At 43.6% G+C, this 27,050-nt stretch overlaps 1 protein-coding gene across 4 annotated transcripts in view; it reads left to right on the top strand.

Moving 5' to 3' along the window:
• Positions 1-27,050, top strand: part of IPCEF1 (interaction protein for cytohesin exchange factors 1) — a 511,939-nt gene that overhangs the window by 398,292 nt on the left and 86,597 nt on the right. For all 4 annotated transcript variants that reach the window (XM_086927393.1, XM_086927391.1, XM_086927392.1 and 1 more), the window contains 2 exons: positions 11,055-11,131; positions 22,549-22,897. In XM_086927393.1, the coding sequence (XP_086783519.1) occupies positions 11,055-11,131; positions 22,549-22,897 (426 nt within the window). The remainder of the gene's footprint in view (positions 1-11,054; positions 11,132-22,548; positions 22,898-27,050) is intronic.

Raw genomic sequence — 27,050 nt, 5'->3', positions numbered from 1 at the left:
ATGTTTATTTTAGAAAACAAATAATTTTCAAACATACATTCAGGTATATATCTACCCTCTCTTCACCATAGTTATGTCCTTTGGCTATACTAAAACATTACAAAACTGTGTATTCAGTGATTTTCATACCAATGGTAGACCCACATGGAACAGTGGTGGATTGTGGGGATACTTCACATTTCCTCTATTTGGCCATAAAAAAGATCTATGTGCTCTTTATCATTAATGATTACAAAGTCTGATATTTCTATTCTTTCATCTTCACCCAGGGACATATGTTGGATCCACTTGATATCGCAAGTGCATAATACCAGAATTATATAGGCTTGGATAGGAATGATTTTCACAAAGGGAGAAGGCAGGGTGTTTTTCTCTTGTGTTGTACCTTGGAATGACTTTTTAGGTGTTGGATTACTTGCTGGTTCAGAATGATATCTTTTCACTACAGAAGAGTCATCCCTAGGGTAGGCTGGGAACAGCTCAGATGGCTGGATGCAATGTATTTAAAAATCAAGATATGCATTTTTTAGTTCTCTAAGTCCTGGTATTGGACAACTCTTAAATTCATTTTTCATTACTGCAAGGTCTACCTCTCGCCAATTACATTTAATAAGCTGTAATTTCAAATTGGGAACAGGTAACTTATTCATGTTTGGTGTCTTTGGAATTGTATTAAAAAACCTAATTTATGGTGAAGTTGGGTTTTAAATTACAATTTTGAAAATACCACTTTTACAAATTTAAAAACAATAACAAGAGCTCACGCTCTAGACACAGTTTGCACTACAGGGCTCCACTACAAGAGTGGAAACAATTTTAAACGTAACAGTGTAGATACTTGTGACAGTTCAAGCAGCAATTTAACAGTGCATATACAAAATACATTTTGTGACCTTGTCCATCAATCAATGAAATGGCTTGAGGGCTTCATCTTGCTCAAGTCGATTTATTTTGCTATGACAAGAGTCTCGAGATGTTCCATATGAAAACAGATTGACTTCAACACATAAGTAACTGGCTGTGTGGCTAATGCCAATGCATTTTGGGCTGACATTGTTGCCCTTCATCAGGGGATCTCCAATTCAAAACATAACCAATAAATATATTACCAACTTAACATGTTAACTAATCTGAACAAATGGACAGCCTTCAAGTGGGCAGGTTATTTGTAACACACCAACCACCAAAGGGAACATGCCCATAAAGTACAAATGCAGAAAAGTGATTCTGACAGTGCACGACAAAGTCCCTAATTGATCCAGTGAGAGGTGATAGTAGGAACAATAACCAGGAGCAGGAAATTCAGCACAAGACTATAGAATATAACAAGATTAAACAAAGCGTGTTGCGAATGACTGCACCAGAAAAGGTGAAATGAAAAAACACGAGTAATGAAAACATGCCACGACAATTGTGTGAAAGTTGTGCAGCTGACCCGATTTCCAAGAAACTGTAAAACTAGTAATACCTCTGAAAGGGCGGGATTTTACCTCTAGAGTCGGTCTACCATTCTCCAGAATCCCAGACTCAGGTTGACTAGACCTTTTTACCTGTCATAGAGTGAATTAGGAAATCTATTTAAACAATGATTAGACAATTTCAACCAATTCCACTTGTACCCCTAAAGAACCACTGACTAGGAACTAAGTTCAAAGTTTTATTACAAAGCCAAAAACAACTGGATGTATAAACATCTCAGCAAAAGGTTCAAAAGATAAACAGGCACTAATACAAACATAATCCTACGGAAGAATCTCAGACGACTCAGAAATAATACGAGAATCAATTCAAGAATCATCAGGCTAACAAGAATTGCTATAACCTGAGTTTTAGTATGCATTTATAAAAGGAATAAAATTCAGGTTACTCTGTCCCTACACTATTCTAAATGACATCCCTAGTCAACAATAGCCCATTCCTGAAAAGGTGTCAGCAGTGGTGACTCTCAAAGGAGTTCACTCACTTTCCTTCGATCTCAATCTTCAGACTACTCAGTCATAGCTAAGCTCTCTGCCTGACCAACCGCTCTCTCCGACTCCTCAGCCCATCTGCTCTACCTCCACCCTCGGGGTGCTGTCCCTAATACAAAACCCCACAATGCGGAAGACACGCCTTCAGGTACGCACCTCTAGAAGGTGTTGGTTTTCAGATTTTTCCATTATGGCACCTCTCCATCCTCGTCCGTTAAAACGTCCTTGGGTCCCAGGCTCCCCTTCGCTTCAAGTTGCTTCCTTGAATTCCTCGGCTACTCCTCCACGTCTGAGCCTAGTATCCTAACTCTCATACACAATGGGCCCTTCTACTCCACTATCTACTTGGTCCTGCACCTGCAAAGGAACGCATGTGAATCGGCTCACAATTTCTAAATGTTGCAATTGACTTTAGCTGAAGCAGCTTTCTCCAAAAACGTTTTTACGATTTAATGCTAAGCAAGGCATTTCAATCAGGCCTACACGATTTCCATGAAATGGGCCTCTGCACGTTTATGTGCGCCAACATCCTAACATAAGCAATACATTTTTGTTCTTTAACATCAATCTTTAATGCAAAATACAATTCTCTACCTAAGCCATTCAATCACGTTAAAAGGTACAACTGTGAGTTTTAATAAAGCAGATCTAAAGACACAATGGTGATTTATTAAACACACCTCTTATTAGTGAAATACTTCACATCAAACGGCATCTCTATGTTAAAACAGCATTATTGATTTTTGAAGCACTTTACATTAGCTCTGTGTATTTCTAATATCAACTACATTAGTTCTCAACCCTACATTACATTTGAACATGATTAGTAAGTCCTCTATATATGTGGGTGCTGACTACTCGTGAATATGATGCACCCCTACAATTGTATCTCTGTTTTGCGCTCTCTCACCTCCAATCGACAAACCTGCTATACCGGAGAAACTGTCTCACTGTGCGGGAAAATCTAGAAATCAGAGTGGCCGCAAACTGTGTATCTGCCAGAAGAAATAACATCAGAATGAGTGAAACGCCGAGCATTAGTAATTAAAAATATGTCACAGTGACAGCAGTTATCTCAACTCACCCTAGTGTAATCAACAAACCGGAATGCGTCGAAGTCGGTGTTAGTGAGCCGCGATGTGAAACAGCGTGGGCACGTAAAAGCGTGAGGACAAAGGGCGTGCTAAAAGTGCATTTGTGCAATGAAAGTGAAAAAAGACTTCAGCTCTAACAAATATTTTACTTGTTTTAATTTCTTCTTGGCCTTGGCCCAGGTAAAGGAGCACAGGATGGCACCCCTTTTGCATCATGCTTCCACTGACCAGAGAGTCCTGAGCCTCAGGAGGCAAGACTGAGGTAGATGCTGAAGGTATCTTCTAAGGAGGGAGGTATTGGGTGGGGCAGATAAGGCAGGGAGTGAGGGGAGGAGAAACATTCCATTTGTAGATACATTAGGGGCTGTGAGGTTCAATAGAGAGGTTTGTATGCATAGGACAGGGAAGGAAAGAGTTGTCCAGGGAAGCAGTGAGTTAGGTGCATAGATAAGGAACAAGAAGAGGCAGGTATATTACAACAAAGGTGATTATATATGTGACTGAAGTAGAGAGATGTGCATATGGGAGAATGAATGTGCATGTGTGGAGCAATTAGGGGAGAGATTTGTATGCATACAATGCATACCTTTCCTTGCCAAATCCTGATTCAAGTCTTCTTTGCCTTGGGACAAAGAAGGTGAACTGGGGCTTTGGCCATGGGCAAAAAAGGCGTGATTTACACCCCATCCTTAAAGCACCTGAACCCCAAACACCTTGCTAAGGCCCATGTTGTGTGCAGATGTTTGCTCGATGGAAATAGCGACACTCCTAAAAGAGTGACTGCAGACTTTCAGTGCCTTGAGTGCAAAGCTCTGAGCATGAGGGCAGCTTTTAGCATCCTTGTGCACACATTTAGGGATCAGCAACATCACTGAAGATGTGGTGTCTTCTATGGCTAGATTGGAGCTCCTTTAGACATTACTGTAGTGTTAAAATAGGACAGCAGTGTGAGTGGGCGAGCCAGTGAGTGAATGAGTGATTGTGTGAGTAAGTGAATGAGTGAGTGAGTGAGTGAGGAATACTCACCCTGTTTACAGCAGAGGGGACATTTAGGAGAAACAAAGCATTCATTTTCGGCATAAGTAAATGAGTGAATGGGTGACATGCCTGTGAGAGTTCATTTGAGAGAGAAATGGCAGTCCATGAAACCAAAATGTAGGAGGAAGTATAAAATAACATTCCATGCCTGGCTCATTCCACTATCCTCACCCCCCCCCCCAGTGGTACAACTCAGTGTTATGACTTACGAACTGTGATGACGTTGATGGTGACAGTTGTTTATATTTTCATTATAGCGGTGCAAATTGCCTGTACGGTAGTACAGTGGGACTATTGGCAACTGAGCTATTGCACAGTGCAAACTGGCACTGGTAGTGATCAAGGGACAAAAGTACTAATATTTTTAACAGTGGCAAAACTTCTTATTCATTAAAACATAGTCTTTGACTGCTAAAAACGTTTTTGGAATATACCAAACCCATTTAAAAATTCGGAAAACGTTTTTCTGAATAGTTGTGTCGGATTAAAAATGGATGCATGTTATCAGCTTCCCTTCGAAATTGCAAATCGATACCCTATGTATCAATGGTTTGCGACTGTAATTCGAGTTGCAAAGCACTGAAAAGTTCCAGACAGCAATTGAGGGTTGTAACTACTTTCCAGAGTTTAAGGGCTTTCCCTTTTGACCCCTCCACTTTGTGAATGATGAGGGCTGCTTCTAGGGGACTAGGCAGTGTTCCAGAGGACAACTGCCAACTCTCTCACTGAAATAGAAAATCTTTTTTAAAGCAGTCCCATTTCCTGAGGCATGCTTAAAAAAATACTTCCATTTGAAACACATTCAAAGGGATGGTGGCATGCTGTCCCTTGCAGGAAACTGTCCCTGTTATGGTAGCCAGTGGAGGAAGTCACAGTTTACTATCTCCCTCATGAATATTCATTAGGAAGGTCATCTTGGAACCCCCCCCTCGAAAAGGTATTTTTCAAACCAGCCTATTAGTGCATAGGTTGGGTCGAAAAATAATTTACTCGTCGCAAAAAGTTGGTGCACAATTTGTGACTACTTTTTGTAACCAGTAGCACAGATTGATTCTTCAATAATTCCTTTAGAGTTTGGAAGAACTCCCACGAATTAAGTATGTATAAAACAACTCAGTCTGGCTCCGTAGGTCTTTTAGTTTAATTCTGATACTAACCCCAAACTTCAAAAATGTTAGAATTTCCCAAAATAGCAACAATGTGTAGAGAATGGATTTTGGAGTGAGGCGTGGAACACTGGACAGCTTGTATCTTCATTTTATTTCACTTTCTTGAATAGAATTTGTAAAGGAAACAATAACCATTTGAATTTCTTTTTTACATCTCGGATTAAGGACAAAGCAGCACACTCCACATTACTCTTTGGCTCGTGGCTCGCATGACTTGAGGGTGGGAGGGTTGGCGGGGGGTTGTGTGAGAGTTCGTGCAGGGGGGTTAAAAAATTAAGGAAAAACTTACCTTACCAGGTCTGGCGCTGTCTCCGCTCCTGGCCGGGTCCGGCGCCCGTGTTTTCCTGGAAGAGGAAGCATGCATCCTCCCTCCTCTCCCCTAAGCCAATCACAACGCTGGAATGCCAGCAATGTGATTGGTGCGGACAGCGCCCAGCCGGGCGCCTGTAGGGAGGCCATTTTCTCTATGTAGGGTGCATGCAGCCTACATCCAGAAAATTAAGAGTGCATATGACTGGTTTGGTCGGCCTCAGAGGGGCGACCAAACAGTCAGGGCCCACAACAGTGGGCAAGCAATTCCTCCCCGACTCACCCGCTCCCAACCAGGCATCCCCTCCCGCCCACCCCCTACCAGGCATACCATACCCTGCCTTCTGCCTTCTTGCAGCACGATAAGCGGACACATAAAATGGTATGTAAAATACCATTTTTATGTTTCTGCTTCTCGCACTGCGAGAAAGCAGTGGGGCGATGGTCCTCCACCCTAATAGAGGAGCCGTCCCTGCCTCTGGACATTTTTTAAAACTGTTCAAAGTTTTAGCAAGTATTCTCTGACATTGAAATCCTTGGCCAATTTGAACGTAGATTCCCAGGGAAGGAAAATGCCCAATGTTTTAGCAGAAATTAGTGCTCGGCCCTCCAAATAGGAAAGGTCCCTATTCCAAAACTAACCTGACACAGCATCATCTATGTGTCAGTAAAATAATAGGGACATTGAAACTTTGATGGGGCTGCTGCATTATTAGAGTTTGGGGAGGCAGGCAACTCCACAACACAGGACACATCTGGCCAGTCTATTTTAGACTTGTCCACCTTGTGGACGGACATTTTCCCCTCAAATGGCTCATACATCCTGGGGAAGAACTGCTTTGTGGGAGAAAAATAGTGGCAACACATCTGCCATGGCACGTGGTATAGTAGTCCTGTATCGCTTCTATTTTCCCTTAAGATAAACCACAAAAGTAAAGATTACCCCTGACCCCCGACATGACATAACTAATGTTCCCTGGCCTGTGCTTAGATTTGTATCCCAGTGCAGGGAGGACATTATGGTCTTCTTCAATGACACCTTTATTTAGATGGTGGGCTCATACATAAAAAAACACCCCCAGGAATGCCAACAGAAAGAGCGTGATAAATTGGGCAGCTCCCTGAAGGCACTTCTACCGGTGCCTGGTCTGCTGTGACTGTGTGTTCAAAACCAGTGCTGCTTTTGGCTCCACCATCATAAAAACCATAGCATGCAATGCTATAAATCACACATTTTCTGCTTCTCAATGATGGTGAATTTCAGGGCTCCTGGATTGCCTTTGCATGCTTGCTTGGCCTGGAAAGAGGGCACAGCATGCACACAAAGAATTTAGGGTTGTCATAGTGGAGGACATACAGAAATCAGACCATCCTTTCATTTTCCAGTATCCTCCTACTTTGGTACTCATTCTTACAGCAGTGTGGGAGGGGAGAGAGAGAGTGAGAGAGATTAATTAACAAAAGACACTATAGGTGCACAAACCTCATAGTCGTATAGTAACTTGGACACGCGGAGTTTGTCGCAAAGTATGCACCTTTAGCATATAGCAATGGTACAATGCACGATTATATCTCAATACTATGAGTTGTGATCAAAACATAAATAAATAAATAAAAAGCCACAGAAAAAGCAAAGAAAGTCTTAATAACAAAAGAACTATACAGAAAGATGCAATTCTGTGCTTAATAGAGCCGGTGGTTGCTGGTGGGGGCCACCACACTCAATTTTGGGGAATGCAAGAGAGAGAAAAACACAGAAAAGGGAAAGACGTGAACATAGAGAGGCAGAAAAATGAGCACAAAGGGAGAAAGCAGGGGTCTGGATGAGTGAGATAAAGTGGCAGGTAGTGTCCAATAGTCTATTAAAAAGGCATGAGTTGGATTCAAGACACCGCAGCCTTGGTATTTGGCTCTGTATAGGGTATGCCGCTAGGTGGTTATACTATGCACAGAGACCAGAGATTCCCCAAAAGTGTACAGGGCTCAATGCAGACCCCAAGATTCTCTATTAGTGGCAGTGTTGTCGAGCAGTCTTAGGCCTAGCACAGCGAAGTGTAAGACATTTATTGCACAAACAAGACCAATAATTGACACATGACTCAAAAAGAAGATCCACACCAATTTTATAAAAATAAGCTTTGCTTATGTTTTATTTTAAGACCAAGATCTTCATAATAAGGTAAATATGCTTTTAAATAAAAATACTTTTCACTTTCAAAAGTCGTCAGTGCAATTTCTGATCAGTTCAGTGTTATCTTATGGAGAAAAACAATAATGTGGTTATACAGGTAAGTGCGCACCTTAAATTTACAATCTGCAGGACCAAAAGTCAGCAAGGGCCAGGTGAATACCAAAACTGCTCCATCAGTGGCCATCGGACGGCTGGTTGCAGAGGTTAAGATCAAAGTTTAGCCCAATGCGTTTCAATGGAGACTGGGGGTGCTCGAAGCCACACTGTTTGCTGGTAGGTAAACTGGTTGCAGTGGCCAAGCTTTGGGGGTTAGGACAGGAACAGGGGGGCTGCATAAAGCAGCACCAAACATACACCACCAGCAGCACAGGGGCGGCCGGGTGCAGGGTGCAATTTCAGCATTGATCGTCCTTTGCTTTTCAATGGAGACTTTGCTTTGAACAAACAGGCAGCATGCGTTGAACCGGAGGTTGTAGGAGGAATATCAAAGACAGCAGCGGTAAGTAGAGATGCAGGGGGTCGCAGGGGCACCATCGGTTGAGCTCACTGAGGTTCAAGGGCTTTGAGTAAAGGGGTGCCTTTAGACATTTGAATCTTCTTACTGGAGCCGGTCGCAGTCAGGGGAAACCTCTGGATTCAGGCTGCAGGCATCATCGTGGAGTCCAGGAGGGGTCTGCCAACACTGGAACTGAGGTCTGGATAGCTGGGGAACCTGTTCTGGGTCGGTGGTCTACCTGGACATGGGTCGAAGGTGTCTGGTTCAGAGTAGCCAGTACTCGTGGACCCCCTGCGTGTTGGGTTCTTGGGGACAGAACAACTGTCCTCTGGAGTTCAGGTCTTTTTCAAAGTTCAGGCAGTCTTCCTCTGGTTTCTGGAAGTTGCTGGCTGCAGGATAGGCATCTTCTTCTCGCAGGGTCTTGGAAACTGGATACAGACCAGTTGAGCTGGAGCCAAGTCAGTAGTCGTCTTCAGGCTTCACTGCACGGTGTCTTCTTAATCCTTCTTCTTAGGTCATAGGTAACGTACCTCAAGTCTCAGGGAGCCTTATAAAACTAGATTTAGGGTGCAGTTTAAGGGAGTAACAGGTAGGGCCAATGGACACCTCACATGGGGTGACTACACCCTTTAATATGTCACCCTCCTGTGGGAGTGGGCATAGTCCTAGCCCTGATTTGACGATCCACTCATCTTCAAGATGGAGGGGACTGAATAGTGTGCTTGACTTTCCCTCCTCCACCTGGGGAGTGGAGTTGGCAAAGGTGGGAACATCTCCTAGTCTCCCTAAGTTTCCCTACCCAAAGTGGGGGTGTAAACCTGGGGCTTCCATCTGCTGCTAGCAGCCGAGGCTGGGGGGGGTGCATTACTAAGGCAACAGGCCTTTGAAGCTTCCCCTTCAGCACTGGACCCATCCTGGGGGAGGAGGTGTGACACATCCACCCAGGATTTGCATTGTTTCTGGTCCCAGATAGAAGAGGCTTTCCACCCAGGTGTCCAGAAATATGTTTTTTTTAGTGGCAGGCTGCCTAAAGCCAGTCAGTGACCACACCACGGTCAGTGGGTCTCCAGGGTGTACCTCTGAGGGGCCATCAGGGTACATGGTTTAATTAATCCCACACTGGCATCAGTGTGTTTTTTTAAAGGAGTAATTTGGTATCAACACTCCTGGGTTTAGTGAAGCCATCATAGTGCTGTGGAACTCAAGTTTTCAAGTTCCCATCCCATGTACTCTCTATGGCTTCCCTGGCACTTACAATATTAGGGAATATACCCTAATACTGTATGGGCATATCTGCTCATGCAGATATACCCACACCTTTGATATAGTGCACCCTGCCTTAGATCTGGTAGGGCCTGCTATGGCTTACCTACATCTTTGGCAGTGCTAGTTGGCATGGCACACAGGCAATGTGCCCTATCGACTTTGTTGTTTTGTCTGCACCAGGCCATGCATGCTGCAGTGGCAGTCTGCATGACCTTGGTGAGAGGTCCCTTGGGGACCCTCTTCAGTCTCAATGCCCAAGGTACCCATGTACCTTTTACCAGGGACTTATAGGGGGCCAGAAGATCTGTTTAAGGGAAAGAACACTGGTAAAGGGAACCTGGACACAGGGGCCTAGTACATAAATTTGCTTCATAAGCCAGGCAAAAAGTGTGTGGGGGTACTGCAACAGAAAACCATTTTCTCACAGTACTCGGTACTCCAACATTTAAAAGCACCAGCAGGAGGTTTCTGAGCAGAGCTTTGGGTGCCAGCACTGATGCTATTATAAATTAAACACTGACAATATTGCTGGCATGAATAGGAGGTATGTATGAGTATGTATGAGTGAGTAAGTTCAGTTGTATTACTGAATATCGAGCCAGAGAAAATCAACATACAAGAATATTGTAGACAGAATATCAAGGGGCATAATATACAAAGGTAAGTACATATAGGGAATCATAGGTTTACTATTCCTGAGTCCACATCTACGTGCCTTGAAGATATAGATATCACCAAGGCACATGTATGTGGAGAGGTATTGAAATATATATTTGGATTCGATATTTTGTCCTCAATATTTGCATGCCTCGATATTCTGGATTCGATACTCAAGGTGCATTCCAGAAAAATTCTACTACCAACAGGCAATGGGATTATAGATTGGATGATCAAATGAGTAAATGAGGTATATATTTAATCTTGTCATAGCCGGACTGGCTGTAGTGGACACCGGGAATTTTCCCGGTGGATTGGAAGGGAGGGGGCCGTGTTTGGCCTGTGGGGGGTAGTTTTGTTACAGGGGGCCGGTTTTGCAGCAGTGCTACAATATCGACCCCTGTAACAAAAGTGGCCGCAGCGCTTGACACTAGCACCCCACCGGGCCGGTCGAGCGGAATTGCCAGGACTGGTTTCTGTTCCCAGTCCAACCGGGAATCTGGTGGTGGTATATATTTCTTTATAAGCAAATCCAGTTTTCCCCAAAGTGCGCCCAGATGACTGTTATTCCCTGTAAAGCAATTGTAACATGTATCTTCCAGTGCTGTATGGAGTTAAGCTTTTCTGTAGTAAATAACATTGTATTTGACCTGTGCACTGTAGCAATACATGAGTGAAAGGCCTGTTATTTTGTACAGTTGTCCTATGTATCATGCTTTATTAGCCACGTTTATTTCCACTGGCTTGGCTTGAAAACATTTATTGCGGAATATCTGTAATTGTTATCAAACACGATAGTTGAGATGCAACCCCCGGCCTGTGCTTAATTGCTGGACTAATTGTGGCCCCGCCTTTCTCCCACAGAATGCTGGAGTGAGAGTGAACAGGACGAGCCAGAAATATCCGCGGAGGGTCCGCCCCTTTCCAACCTCTATCAGCTGGTTGGTATTATAGTAATTATCCCGTTCAACGGCTGCCACGCGTTCTTTTTATGGAAAGGACTGATGTCCCAGTTACTTTTCCTCTTTCTTGGTAGTGTCATTGCTTCTGGTTTCAAAGCGGTGTCAACTTGTGTATTCATGCAATGTACAAATGGTGTAATTTAAATCGAGCACACATTTAAAAAATGTGAACAAACGAAGAACATCATTTTCAGAAGCTGGCAATTAGAGATTAGATCCTAGAAATTATACAGACACAAATTGTACAAATACGATCATAAAATGTAAAGCTGAATTGGTTAGAATCAAAGTCAAGAGCGAGTACAGTCAAAGGTCAATCCTTGCAGAAAGGTTTTCATTTAATTGTTATAACTCTAACCCAAAGGGATGTTACTTATAATCGCAGGTTCTTTTTTTATTGTTCCAGATACTCAGTACTACATTTTCTTCTTTCATAGTTCCAGATGCTCAGTTTTACATTTTCTACGTATTTTAACAAAATATTGCTGAAACGGTCTTTGTAACTACGCCATTTCACAAGTGGTACTGATCACATCAATATTTAGAGACACAAACAATTCAGATTGTGTTGTATAAAGTGTTTTCTCTGTTGCTAAAACCTTTCCTTGCATGTGTTTTCACTTGCTTGCACAGAGGTAGCCATGGTTATTTAGGACATGTTCTGTGGCAGGACTTAAGTTGAAATAAAACAAAAAGTGCCAGGACCCAATTGTTTAACTTGTGACCACTTCAGCTTGACCACCCGCTGCCCCAGCCATCGGTGCCAAACCAGTGCTAATGATACCTACTAGCCACCACACTAACAAATGTGACAATTTGGACAATTCCATGTCACCCAAAGTTGTTTGAATGGCCTAGGTGAGCTGGTATTCTTATGTTTTTTTTAAAGTGTATTACATTTCCACACTCTGTTGCTGATATGCTCTCATGGATAGAAAGAGCCTACAGGTGTGTCAGAAATAAATTAATGTTAATGTTAATGTTATGGGTGTCTTATATAGCGCTCGGCTACTCCTGGGAGTGTCCCGGCGCTTTCTGACCCATAGCTGAAAACAGAAAAAGAAGAGGAAAAGGAAGCAGACCTATCATTGACTATAGAGCCACGTTTTCAAACCTTTTCTAAAGGCCAGCAGGTTTGGAGTACAACGGAGTGCCAGGGGGAGGGTGTTCCACAGCTTGGGAGCAAGATGTCTAAAAGAACGTCCCCCTATCCTAGCTTTCTTGATAATGGGGACAGTTGCCAGACCAAGGGATTCTGATCTGAGGGATCTTGTGGGCTTATAAAAGGTAAGACGTTTCTGGATGTAATTAGCCCCAACAGCATGAAGTGCCTTGTGGGCCAATGTAAGTGCCTTAAAAATAATCCACTTTCTGGCAGGAAGCCAGTGAAGGGAGAGTAACAGATCCGAGGCACTGGCATGGCGGGGAAGGCCAAAAATGGCCCTCGCAGCAGAGTTTTGGACCACTTGAAGTTTTTGCAATAGGTAGTCCGGAAGACCCAAATATAAAACGTTAGAGTAGTTGAGCCTGGAACAAATTAAGGCCTGAACCGTCAACTTCCTATGGACCAGAGGAAGCAAAGGGAGGAACTGGTCACTCTTATCAAATCCCACAAGATGACTACAGTAAACTACGCGGACGATACCCAGCTTATTTTTTCCTGGGAGGGTGAAGACTCTATTACCTTAGAAGCCTTCCACAACTGCCTGAGAGATACTGCTGGCTGGTTACACCATAACTCCCTCCAATTCAATTCCTCTAAAACCGAGGTTCTGTTCTGTCCAGCAAGCCGCATACCTCGCCTTCTACCTGCTGAGTTCTGGCCCCCGGAAAATTCAGATAATCCGCAACCGGTGGCCAGTGTTCGCAACTTGGGCGTCATGCTGAATAACAAACTGAGCATGGAAACACAGGTTTCAAGAACAGTCGCCACCTGCTCGGCCCTTATGCGCTCACTACGTAAAATCCTGCCACTACTTCCACCACCCGCAAGAGCACAGATAGTCAGGTGCACTATTCTTAGTCGCCTTGACTATTGCAATGCCCTCCTGCTCGACTCCCCCTTGGTACTGCTGGACAGACTCCAACGTGTCCAGTCAGCAGCAGCCAAACTGGCCCTTGGATGGACCAGGAGATCCTCAACCACGGCTGCCTTAGCCGAGCTACACTGGCTTCCCTTGAAGCAACGTATTGCCTTTAAGTCTCTCTGCCTGGTCTTCAAGGCATTACACGGGTTAGGACCTAGACCTCTACAACGGATGTTTACTTGGTATACACCAACCGGAGCTTTGCGATCCGCGACTGCCCGACTTGTAATAGTACCCAGATTCAAGAGAGCCAGGATCGGGGGAAGATCGTTCCGAGTGGCGGCTGCAAAGCTCTGGAACAGTCTGCCCGCTGACATTCATCATACCTCACGGCTCTTGCCTTTTCGGAAACTAATAAAGACTTGGCTTTTCCCCTAGATCCCCCTTCCACTTCTACTTCCTTAAATCAACTCCCACAGCTTCCAATTCAGGAGTAAGCCTCCCAGCGCCAGGATGCCTGCCAGGTGACAGCTGCGCTTTACAAGTGTTTTAAATAAATAAATAAAATAACTTATGTAACATTTTCAGGAGACCAAAACAGGTGCCAGTGAGGCCTATGATCTGGGACTTCAATGATAAATTATTATCAATTTTAACCCCAAGGTTTTTAGCCACCGAGGAGGAAGATGAGGGAGGAAACATATTCACCGGCCACCAATCCTGCCAAGGCGGGGTCTGCCTGACACCCAAAGAAAAGCTCCTCTGATTTATCAGGGTTGCACTTGAGGCTGTTTAGCTGAAACCAGTCGAAAACAGCCCCAAGACAGCCACGGATGCTCTCTCCGTCTAACTCCGCACCCACCGAGGAGGAAGATGAGGGAGGAAACATATTCACCGGCCACCAATCCTGCCATGGCGGGTCTGCCTGACACCCAAAGAAAAGCTCCTCTGATTTATCAGGGTTGCACTTGAGGCTGTTTTGCTGAAACCAGTCGAAAACAGCCACAAGAAAGCCACGGATGCTCTCTCCGTCGAACTCAGCACCCTTTTTACAGGTGAAGAGAAGCTGGGTGTCATCAGCGTATGATATGATCTGGGCTCCAAAAGACTCTGCCAGCACCGCCAAGGGAGTCATAAAGATGTTAAAAAGGGTCGAGCTAAGCACCGACACTTGAGGAACTCCGACCTCCAAAGGCAGTACTTCGGCAGAGTACGGGGGGGCCCAGACCACCTGTTGACGACCCGCTAGATAAGATCTGAGCCAGCTCAACACCGTCCCTCTTAGACCGATCTCATAGAGTCTGCTGAGGAGACCTTCATGAGGGACGGTGTCAAAAGCCGCCGACAGATCTAACATCTCCAGTATAGCTCTTCCACCTGAGTCAAGTACTTCCTTGATGGCTTCATTTACCTCCAGGAGAGCGGTCTCAGTGCTCAGACTGGAGCGAAAGCCTGACTGGGTGGGGTGAAGCAGATCATGACTTTCAAGAAAAGTGGAGAGCACAGAGTGGACATGCTTTTCCACAATCTTTGCCAAACCCGGTAAAAGAGATATCGGCCTATAATTTTCATGATTCTCAGGATCAAGGCAAGGCTTCTTAAGAAGTGGGACAACCATTGCCTGTTTCCAGGCCAGAGGGACAGTGCCACACGCCACCGATAGATTGAGAACAGGATTGATCAGAGGGTTCAAAATCTTGGCGGTACTGGCCAAAAGGGTAGCAGGACAAGGGTCCAAAGGGGAGCCTGACTTGATCTTGAGAAGGAGATCCAGAGAGGTGGAAGCAGACATAGCTGGAAAATCCGAGAGAACAGGACTGGACTCAATAGATAAAGTTGATGGGTTACTAAAGTTGGAAACTGTGCTGAGGCCAGAGGGGGGAAAGGAGTCTTGGATCTGTTTGATTTTTGTTGTGAAGAAGTTTGCCAGCGAGGAGACCCATGGCTCAGAGAACTCGTGCTGAACTGCACTAGCCTTGGGAGAGACAAACTCCTTGACAATAGTGAAAATTTCCCTACAGGAGTTGGACGCTGACTCAATTCTGGTGGAGAAATAACTCTTTTTTGCAGACAGAATATCAGCATGATATAGCTTAATAGAGGCCTTGTAAGCGGCCTTGGCTTCCGCATCATATTGCTTGCGCCATAGTCTCTCGGCTAACTTACAGTTACGCCGGGACAGAGCCAAAGACTTCGAAAACCATGGCGCCGAGCTCCGCTTGATAGATGAACGGGGCGTGGAGAGTGGAGCAAGTTCATCTAGCCGCTCAGTCTGCCATTTCTGTAGCGTGTCGAGGTCGCTATCTAAATCACCTGATAGAATGCAGGGGTGTTCCAGACAGGCTTGGGCCAAACTTTCAGGAGTGACCCGATGGTATGGCCTACTGGGGTGCCTGAGATGGTTAGAGTTTATACAAGATGATTTACTCGTACCCTGAATTTGAAAACAGATCAAAAAATGGTCCGACCAAAGAACAGGTATGGGACAGCTCATGACAAGAGGAATGGTGGAAAACACTTGATCAAGAGTGTGGCCCCTATCATGAGTCGCGCCCGACAGATAGGGAGTAAGACCTAGAGGGGCGGTGTTGTCATTGATTTTGATTGCATCACCGTCCATCACAGTGTCCATATGTATATTGAAATCCCCTAGCACTATGCAGTGTTCTACCTTCAAGCAAAGTGTTGTAATTACTGACTGTAACTCATCAAAAAAGGGACCACGTAGGCCGGGAGGTCTGTAAATCAAGAGCCCTGAGAAAGATTGATGGGGGGACAAAACAATGGAAAAAAACAAGGGATTCACAACCTGAAATGGACATCGATGGTACGATCACACAGGTGGCAGATCTTTGGACCAAAATTGCAACCCCTCCACTTCTACCTATAGATCTGTCCTGTCTATAGAGTACATAATCCGGCGGGATAGCTGTGGCAATATCCGGGTTGGAGGACTCACTTAGCCAAGTTTCGGTGAGTATTAAACATAATGGTTTTTCCGTTGCCAACAACTCGAAGATGTCCAGAGCATGTCTACACAAAGAGCGGGTATTAAGTAACAGGCACTTATAGTTGTCAGCGGGGAGAGGGCGAGATACTTCGGGTACCTGGAAAATATTTGGGTACCACCCACAGCTGGGACAACAACATTTACCTTTGTAACGCCCTGGAAAGACACACCGACAATTGTCTACACTTTTCCTGTGAGACAGTAGTTCAGCTGCGGTATATGTGAGCCTAGAGCCAGCGCCCCCTGCCGCGCCGTCCGCTGCCGTGACGCGGACGGGCGCAGATGGGCAGGACTCTGGCCCGACTCCGGCGCAGGCCCGGCGCATCCGCTGTACGCGTCCGCTGCACGGAGACATCGATGTCTGTTTTTAAAGCGCTGCTAGAGCACATCACCAGCCCTACCCACACCCAATATGGCGGCCAAAACCGAAGAACACAGCCCTCGGCGTCAATACTCAGCCGAGAGCTGGTGGAAGGCGAAGGGAGGGGGGGGAATGAACACAGAGCGCCAGGGAGCGCTAAGGAAGTCCCACAAACTTATTAAAATCAAGTCTGCAGAACGTAATAGCAGAAGTCTAAAAAGATGCAATTAGCATAAAGTAAAGAGGGAGACCTCCCGGCTTCCGCCTCAGGAGGGAAAAGCAGCTTTAGTCAGAGTATCACTCGCTGTAACCTGACAGTCCCTTTTAAAGTGCTGCTAGAGCGCGTCACCAGCCCGACCCACACCCAATATGGCGGCCAAAACCGAAGAACACAGCCCTCGGCATCATTACTCAGCGGAGAGCTGGTGGAAGGCGAAGGGAGGGGGGGGAATGAACACAGAGCGCCAGGGAGCGCTAAGGAAGTCCCACACACTTATTAAAATCAAGTCTGCAGAACGTAATAGCAGAAGTCTAAAAAGATGCAATTAGCATAAAGTAAAGAGGGAGACCTCCCGGCTTCCGCCTCAGGAGGGAAAAGCAGCTTTAGTTAGAGTCAGAGTCATAAGTGATGGTGTTAAGAAATATGTCCCAGTGATGAGCACCAACAAACACCTGCACAAAGTAAGCATTGTTCCTCGGGAATGAACCTTTCTGGACTGAGAAATGCAGTTTTCTAAAATGACCATGATGCTGTGTAATGACTGGCTAAACTGCACCAGTGTTACAAGTATTGCATTTTAGTCCTTGTTGCAACCCTGACTCCCCTACTCCATTTTCCCACACCCATGCTGCCATAAATAATCATGGTTGTGTTATATTTTTAAATTGACCCCGAATACCTTGTTTTCATTGCAAAATATTATCATTTGTAAGGTTATTGTATTTTGCTCTGCTAAAGTCTTTAGTAGTTGAAATTTATTTTGGCGCGTATATGTTCAAGACTGTGTTTTTCAAAGTGTTTTTCCTGCCGCTAAAACAATTGCATGCATGTGCTGTGGTTTTATATTGCTTACACAGAAATGGACACTGTTCTTTAGTTGAAGATATTTGTGAAGCATCTTTCTGGACAGAGAGCCTATCAATGCTCTAAAATGACCACTTTGCTGTGTTGTGATTGGTCTGTTTCATCCTCTGTTTCCAGTGTAGAACATCAGACAATTTAACCTTATGCATATCACTCACTGTTTGCACTAAAACACACTTTCAACAATAAGCCCCCTCCACCACAGTACATTACCACAAATGGCAAGTCCCCACCCTGCGCAGCACAAACTGAAACATCACTCATTGCACACTTCTTCACTACTCACAGCACCATTTGCACTAACACCACACCATAAAAATGGTTAAACTTTGCAAAAAATACTCCCCAAAACACCCTAACATACTTTGCACCACAGCATACAGTGTGCAACTTTGATATATCTCTGGGCGGATGCACTAACAGGAGAAGTGGCCATGGGATTTTTCAAGGATGCAGCAGAGAGAAAATAGCTTGTGGACAATTACCAACTCACTTTAGCTGTCGAGATACATATTGGGCTTACCTTGAAGGGGATTCGATGCTTACTATTTGCAGTGTGTTTTAACTCTAAGTAGATTAATGTAATTGTCACAAGAGATCCAGGCTCATTCAAATCTCTGGACCTCTTGCTTCAAAGACCTTAGAGAATAATTATATGAGAAAAGAGAACGCTATAAATATGGCCAGTTTAACTATAGAGAAGCAAGGTAATTTACAACAGATAATGATTCATAATATAATTGAAAGAAACAATCTATTGGTCACTTAGTATAGGGTAGCTGATCAAAATCAAAGTTTGCTAGGCCAGGAGCTAGAATTATAGGAGTACGTATTAGCATTTTAGCGATCTTTAGCATCTAGGAGTAAGTGCCGGTATTTCCGGATCTTTAGTATCTAGGGTTCATCCTTCTTATGAGCAATGTGACGATTCAATATAAATGGAATGAAAACATGGTCACACCAATTTACTAACTGAGACGCTGGAGAAATTAAAAATGAGCAGGAGTTTTTCTAATCGGATGAGGAATTTCTCCTAGATCATGAGTACGACAAGATATATGTTGTGTCTAATTAAGAGATGAAACAGGCCTTGAAAAGCTGTGTAAGAAGCATTTCCCAAGTTTAACTTCAAGCTACTTAATAAAACACAGCCATGCATGCATAAGCAAGTTTGAAACTTGAAACCAGTTAGGTGTTCAATAAACAGAGTACCATATCCATGTTTATGTTGCATAAGCGTTTTGCAAAAGAGATTTTGTTGGGGAAAAATTGATCCTCACAATAAGTAATTCAAAAGGATATGCGAACACCTTGCAAAAGGAAATTTATTGAATAGTAAACAGAATTTGTGTCTGAAAGTTCAGCTATTCCATAGAAATCTAGTTTTTACCTCAAAATAACTACAGTTTTAGAACCAATTCAGGCATTTGACTTGATTGACCTTGACTCTAATAATACTGTAAAAAACACACAAATAATGGACAGAATGCAGAAAAATCAAACATTCATCCAAGTCACAGATCTAAGTTAAATCCATTGTTTCTTTGCTCACCTCACTACCCCAATTTGGACAAAGCCAAATCAGTCTTGACTCTGCTCCCAATGGGAATGGTCCAGCCAGAACTGACAGGCCAGGACCACCCTTGACCGGAAAAAAAGAAGCCTGGGACCGGTTTTGGGGTACCACCCCATATCAGCTAGGATAGCTTGAATCCAGTGGCATATCTCTGTGAGGGTGGCCAGAGCCTGGAATGCACTTCCTTTCCACCTTCGTGCAGCCCAGTCTATTACCTGCTTCAAGAAAGGTCTAAAAACCCATTTATTCAATGTGACTTCTTAAATCTGCTTGTTTCCCCCTCTCCACTTCTGCTCACTGCACATCCCTCCCTCGCGCCAGGATACTAGTCAGTAACAGAGCGTGTTATAAAACAATTTATAACATTTATAACATATAACATAGTGAGCACAGGACCCACTTCTGGGCAGAACCTTCCCATTTAGGGTGACAAAGCAAAAAAATACAAATGATGGACGGAATGCAGAACAAAGCAAACATTCACTCCCAATCACATATCTGGGTTAAATTTGTTGTTTTTGAGCTCACCACACCGCTCCAGTTCGGACCCAGCCATATGCAAATCAGTCCTGACCCAGCTTCCTTAGGGAACAGTCCCAGTGGCATATTGAGCACGGGACCCACATCTGGGCATACCATACCCACTTAGGGCGACAAAGCAATAATACTGTACCAGATGTTAAATAAATACATACCCAAGTTAAAATCTAATTCAATAAACGACTTAGGGGCCAATTCCGATCTTGTTGGAAAGGGCTCCGAATCGGATTTGGAATTACCTAAACCGATCTGGAGCCCTTGTTTCGGACCGAATCGTTCACAGTTCTGAACGACCAAGTACGATGCCTTGAAAGCCTTAGCGCAGACTGAATCAGTTCTGAAAGGCATTCAGAGAGATAGAGCCTTCCGGAGCCGAATCATGCAGCTCTATGGACTAGGTTTTCCGAGCGAGCAAGTACGATGAACGTTTCGGACAGCCTTTCCGATTCGGTTTGCCCGGATCAAAAAAGCTGCCGGAATCGGTCTTTGGGGACCCGTAGCAGGTCCCCCTTCGTTTGGTGCCCTCCGAATCAGGCCTGCGGGGGTACCAATGGATCCCCTCTTCCGAGCCATGCACGCTGAGGGAGGCACCATGGGGTGTCCGTCACAAGGTGCACAAGTATCACCAACCACCCCGTTTGACAATGCGAGCCTGTGTACGCGTTCAGTAAACAGGCTCCCATTGAAGTCAATGGGAGTCTGACCCAATCCAGAAGTATTCAAATGCATCATACTTGTCCTGTTGGACTCCTTCAATCCGAGTCGTCTGGAAAGCATTCCAGATACGATTCGGTCCAAATGCTTTCCAAATGGGATCGGAATCGGGCTGTAAATTGAAGAATGATTTTCTGAAAAATTTATTTCCAGGATGATTTTCCAAATTTAGTAGTAACTGTAAGGATTATGCGTTTACATTTTCGCTATTTTATTTAATTACACTTTTGATATGATATGATAAGTGATTTATAATACACAACAGCTACTCCCAAGAGGGGCTTTTCAGTCCTTTAATTATTTTAAATGTTTTCACCACTAGTCCAAATCCTGTATTTGCTCAGATAGTATGGACAATGTTATAAAACATACTCAGTGATGGCCCATTTGCAGTAATCTATAGCAAGAACAGGAGCAGACAAGTCCTTAAAATAACAACTTTCCAACAGTTCTATTTTAGAGTGAGATGGAGATAAGTGGAGAGTGCCAAAGAACAGAATCAAAGACTGACACAAACTCAAACACAAACTTAGACACACTGCTATATAAAGACAAACACACACTCAGAAAAAGATAGGAAAAACTATTAGGCAAAGACAGGTAGACACAGACAGAGGTAGGAATATCGCCCATCTCTTTTGATATTCAAAGTTTTGTAACCGGACTAAAACAACTTATTTTTAATGATGTGGTAAGATCATACATTGCAATCCTTTCCTCAAACATTATCATTAACATTTCATTAGTAAATATTTCTCCAAAATAGTTAAAGTATTTATTCATTGTGTTTCTGCTGCATGAGGCATTTTCAAACGCTATTGGAGGAGGAGTTTGATGAGGTGTGGTGGAAGGTTACAAAATCTATAGGTTGGGTAAAGTATCAATCTTAAGAACGTGGAGCTGCAAATCATGGGCATCTATTTTGATGGGGCTAATCTAAAACAGACCATCTGCTTATGAAGTGCCTACAGTGCTTAAAACATGCAGCGGTAATGAAGTTACAAAACAATAACATTTAAATTGCTGCCTCTGCCTAGCAAGCTGTTAAGGCATCCTTTTTAAACCTGCAGAATTAAGGGGCATAACTACAAGCGCCTTGAGCTGACGGTGCTCCACTTTTTGTGACGCACCAGCGGCACAGTGTGGAACTCCATATTTGCAAAGACACGTAAAGCCACCTTGCCTGGCTTTTCGTGTCCTTGTAAATATGGCCTTTTTTCACGCAACTTTACATGAGTGTTGCTGTGGGTGGTTACACGCAACACCCATGGATTCTGCCGCATCCTCAAATTTACAACGTTTCGTAAACCTGGGAATGCGTCAGAAACCTATGCCTCCTCAGAGGTGGCGTAAGGAGGCGCAACAAGGAAAAATAATTTTAGTTCTCCTCTTTCTAAGTGTGCTGCCTTCTGCAGCACTCATAGAACGAGGAAAACACCTCTCATGATTGTTTTTGTGCGGGAAGGTGTCCCTTCCTCCTCAGAAACAATCATCCCCGCAAAGCAGGTACCCTTGCACCATAGCGCATTGCAGCCAATTGTGCTCCTGCGCAGGGGAGAGCTCAGAGTTACGTCATATTGTTGTAAATACGACGCATTCCTTTGCTTCGGAAATAATGCAACGCGGCACAGCCAAATGACTTGTGGCATCAAGTTGCGTTACTTCCTTGTAAATAGGGCCCCAAATGTTTTTTCAGGTACATCAAGAGATAATTGAAAAATAATTTGAAGTAAATATTTGGTGACAATAACCACCCACAGAGCAAAAAATTTGATAGATAATGTATGCCATTACCAGTTTAGTAATTGTTAAGCAAATTTGGTATTTCTGTTACTGTCCAAAAACTGGCAAATATCCAATTAGAGATAATAAGGTATCTAATGCCCTTGTCACGTCTGTCGTTCAAGAGTGTTGCTGGTTGTTGTTTTAGTGCTAGTTTTGCATAGCTGTAAAGCCAAGAGAAGACCACGCATGGAATGTGTCATGACATGAACTGGTGCTCCTCAAAGAATATCTCTGATGATACCTCAATCTAGCAAATGTTTGTGAGTGATTTGCTTTCCTTATTTTGTTCTGCACCACAGGAACACCAATTAACATCCTCCCTAACTATTTCAAGCCAAGCATCGTGTTCTTCCTCTTCCTTGGACAGTCTGGTGATTGGGAGTTCCAATTCGTTATCCAGGCTGGTTGACCTGGACAAAAAACATTCAATTGACACTGTGAGCTGTTCTTCTGCCAAAGATATGGTTGGGTCTTCAATATCCAGTAAAGAACTTTCAATGCAGAATAGTGAGACAGTAATAGAAAGTAGGTTGGTGAATTCAGACTGCAAAGCCCAGAACACGGTATACAGTACAGTCGCAGCAGCACGCAGTGGCGGCATGGATACGCTGAACACTACTGAAGAGCCAGCATCAGAAGAAGCACAAGGTAAGAGGTCTTGATTCACATAGTTCACAATTGTCTATGAGAGGTCTATAGTCTACTTTTTCACTTATGCTGTTATATAGGTAACAGACTTGCCACATTTACATCTTTAGCTCAGCTGTTAGTAATCAAGATACCATAATTTGATGATTTCTACTTATAACAAAAGGGGGTTTGTGTTCTAATTCTAGAAAATTGGTTTTACTTTCACTAATCAGCTATGATTATAATGAATTGAATGGCGCATGTCGGCTAATCGTTGAAAAAGGCGTCAGCCAAAACGCGTCCAGTGTAACTTGTGCAAATAAACACGTTTTTTCTACATTGCCACCTTTATCAGAAGGTTTACTATTACATTAATCATAGCCTGAAGTTCTACACTGTTTGTCGTATTATCATATTTCCCATACTCTGTAGTTTTTTTAAATTTTATTTCAAACCGTTTATGACTTAAGATGTAAAAATGAATATTTTGATGACACAAATTTTGTTGACACAAATTGGTAATTTCAAAGGAAAAGAAATTATATAGTATTGTTTACATACAATTTTTAGCATGTTATATTACGCAGAGAATGTGTGTTTACATGTAACTATTTGCATTTTTATAAGATGGCGCCCATGTGATGGGCCAAATATATGAAACTTTGTGATGCCCACACAATGCATTCTGGGTATGACTTTTTATGTTGTAAAAACAATATGGCGTGTGATCGTGACCAAGGTTGAGCTGGCAACCAAAGCACGTAGGTTTTTCTTGTGCCTTGAAATAAACTGATCCCTTGAAAACTCAGCCTGGAGTAGCACTTTCGAGTTTATATGGGGAGATGAGACGTATGTATATATATATATATATATATATATATATATATATATATATATATATATATATTTTTTTTTTTTTTTTTTGCACAAAGTTGCCGGTAATCCTGGGCTCAAACTGCACAGCGGTCCCTTCCTCAAAACCGGCGTTTTTGAGAAAATATTCCACGTTTCCTGCCTGCCCTCCAGGGCACAGAAAAAGGTCGGGACACTCCGAGATATTGAAGGTGTTTATTTACCACAAAGGTTCAACAAAGCCGACGCGTTTCGCCGTTAGGCTTGCTCACGGACCGTGAGCAAGCCTAACGGCGAAACGCGTCGGCTTTGTTGAACCTTTGTGGTAAATAAACACCTTCAATATCTCGGAGTGTCCCGACCTTTTTCTGTGCCCTGGAGGGCAGGCAGGAAACGTGGAATATATATATATATATATATATATATATATATATATATATATATTCATTCCACAGGGGAAGACGAGGCAAACCCAGGTATATATATATATATAATCACTTGAGAACTCAGCCTGGAGTATCACTTTCCTGTTCATATTAGGAGATTAGATGTATGTATATATGGAATATGGAAATACGACAAACAGTGGTAAAACTTCAGGCTATGACTAATGTAATTGTAAAACCTTCTGATAAAGGTGGCAATGTAATGTTGTGGGATAGATATCTATATTTCAGAGAAGCTTATAAACATCTCAATGATACATCATGTTACCGCATGATCACTACTCTAGAATCCCAAAAGGTAAATAAGGATTGGGCAGATCTACTGAAAAATTGTCATGAAAAAGAACTTTTGAATTGGGATGAAATCAATTTTCTAAGACACAAACACCCCAGGTTACATTTTACTTTATTCCAAAAGTGCATAAGTCCTGGGTGCCAAATCAGAGCAGCTCATGAAAGCAACTTTGAGAACAAATCAAAGTACATTGACTTCTTCCTTAATGCCATAAACATATGTGTATATAGTATTGTGACTGCGGAGGCGCTGAATTAAGCGGCACCTCTGAGCATCACTCATTAGTAGGAAACCTAGTATACTAATTTAACTTTTGTCGTAGCTTAGTGAATATGTTTAACAATCATAAACTCCTACAAAATACTTACATTCACTGGATGATGTCATCGGTGTTGTCATGAGTGATATCACTGACCATGTCATGAGTGAAGTAATATGTGAGGTCATAAACAGTACATTGCGGAGGTATAGGTTATAGTTAGCTCAGGTAACTATAACTGCTGAATTTCACTGGTTTGGTATGAGTGAAATCTGAGCCTAACTATAACGTTCCTATAACCTTTGTTTTTTTTCAGTGAATTTCTAAGGTTCTTTTAATTCTTTTTCCTAACTATAATGTCCCTATAATCTTTGTTTTTTTAAGTGAATTTCTAAGGTTTCTTTAACCCGTTGCGTACTGCCGTCGGCCAACGGCTGACGCGGCCCCGCCCACATTTTAGAACGCCTGCACTGCGCCGAAATAATGTCTGCAGTTAAGGCGTTCATTTTATTTCCTAATTGTAACCTGTAACCTTTGAGAGTGACTGTGTGAGTGAGTGCATGAGTGTCTCAGTGGGTGTGTGAGTAAGTGCATGAGTTTCTCAATAGGTGTGTGAGTGGGGGTTTGAGGGTTTGTGTGGGACTGGGAGTGGCTGCATCAGAGTCACTGGGTGTGTGAGTGGGTGTGTAAGGGTCTGAATGGGTCTGTGAGTGAGTGTGATAGTGTCTGAGTAGGTTTCTGAGTGCCTCCATGAGCCTGTGTCAGTCTGTGAATGCATGAGTATCCCAGTGGGTCTGTGAGTGGGGGAATGAGTCTGTGAGTGGGTGTGTGAGTCTCTGAGTGGGTCTGTGAGTCAGTGTGTGGGTCTCTGAGTAGGTCTGTAAGCGGGTGTGAGAAAGTGTGAGTGGTCTGTAAGCAGGACACATGAGTATTTGAGTGGGTTTGTGAGCGGGTGTATCTGTCGGAGTAGGTCTGTGAGTGGGTGTAAAAGTATGTGAATTCGTATTTGAGTGGCTGTGAGAGTGCCTGAATGGTTCTGTGTATGGGTGCAAGAGTGCCTGAGTTAATTTGTGAGAGGGCCTGAGAGTGTCTGAGTGTATCTCTGAGTGGGTGCATGAGTGTTTGAGTGGGTCTATGAGTGCATGTGAGAGTGACAGAGTAGTTTTATGAGTGGGTTTGTGAGTGGGTGTGTGAGTGTCTGAGTAGGTCTGTGAGAGGGTGTTGTGAGTGCCTGAGGTTGTGAGTGTCTGTGTGGGTGTTTCAGAAGCTGTGTCACTGACTGAACCAGAACAAACCGTGCCTGCCCCTTTATCCAAAAACAGTCAATTGTTTATCACAAAATATCTAGTGGAGTACTTTTTACTAGTTACTTACTAAGTACTACCTCTTTGGGTAAATGCCCATTACGTGTTCTACACCACAGCTGCGTAAGGGAGCATGACAAAATGTCACAAGTGACCTTGTGTGTGTTTTGGCAATGGGATTTTTCCTCATGCTTCTTCATCCAGAAATTTGTGTTAGTATGTATCTTCCTATAGAGTAGACAACAACAAAAAAAAGAAGTAAGTCTCCACCAAACAAGGGACCTTCTTCTTAACTATGTGAAGTTCTTCTTTCTCTGGTGGATATGGCCTCATATTCCTCTGCATTAGGAGCGTGCCACCAAAATCAGAGGAAACATACAGGAGTGGCCTCTTAGTAGGCTGTCCATCATCCTGGCAAAAGGTGGGAAGACCTTTGCACACTCCTAATTATAAAGGGAGAGCCGTGGACTCTGCTCTCACCAGGAGAGGACAAGAAAGATCCCACTTGTCAAAGACACATACAGATTGCGCTCCTATAGATCAACAATGCATTTACCGCCACAAAGGATTTCACATCGTTATTCAATGTAAAATTGCAGCGAAAACACACTTGCATTGGCTTCACCAAGCCTAAATTAGGATCATTAGTCCATTACCGAAGTGGAGCCTCAACTCGGGCACCTGCTATGTTTATGTTTGTAAGTGCTTCCTGTCGAGGTTTAATTTCTGTGAAATAAGCATCATGGCCAGAACAGAAGCTCACCTGCCAGTTTACCCATCAAGACTTCACATTTTGCACAAAATGTCTACCCAATTGGAGTACTTTCTACTGGTTACTTAGTCAGTGCTACATCATTGGGTAAATGTTCAATGTGTATTCTACACTATAGCTGTGTAATGCACCACGTCGAAATGTGGCCACCCACCTGAGCCGATTTTGGCCCCGGCGACCCCATCTCCCAGGGCCCAGCCTTGTCATTCTGGTGCCCACCCACGCACACAGTCTGCACTGTTG

Source organism: Lissotriton vulgaris, chromosome 6 (genome assembly GCF_964263255.1).
Source record: "Lissotriton vulgaris chromosome 6, aLisVul1.2, whole genome shotgun sequence".
In the NCBI taxonomy this organism is placed as follows: Eukaryota; Metazoa; Chordata; class Amphibia; order Caudata; family Salamandridae; genus Lissotriton; species Lissotriton vulgaris.
The sequence above is the reverse complement of the archived record's forward strand: the minus strand, read 5'-3'. Positions and strand labels throughout refer to the sequence as shown.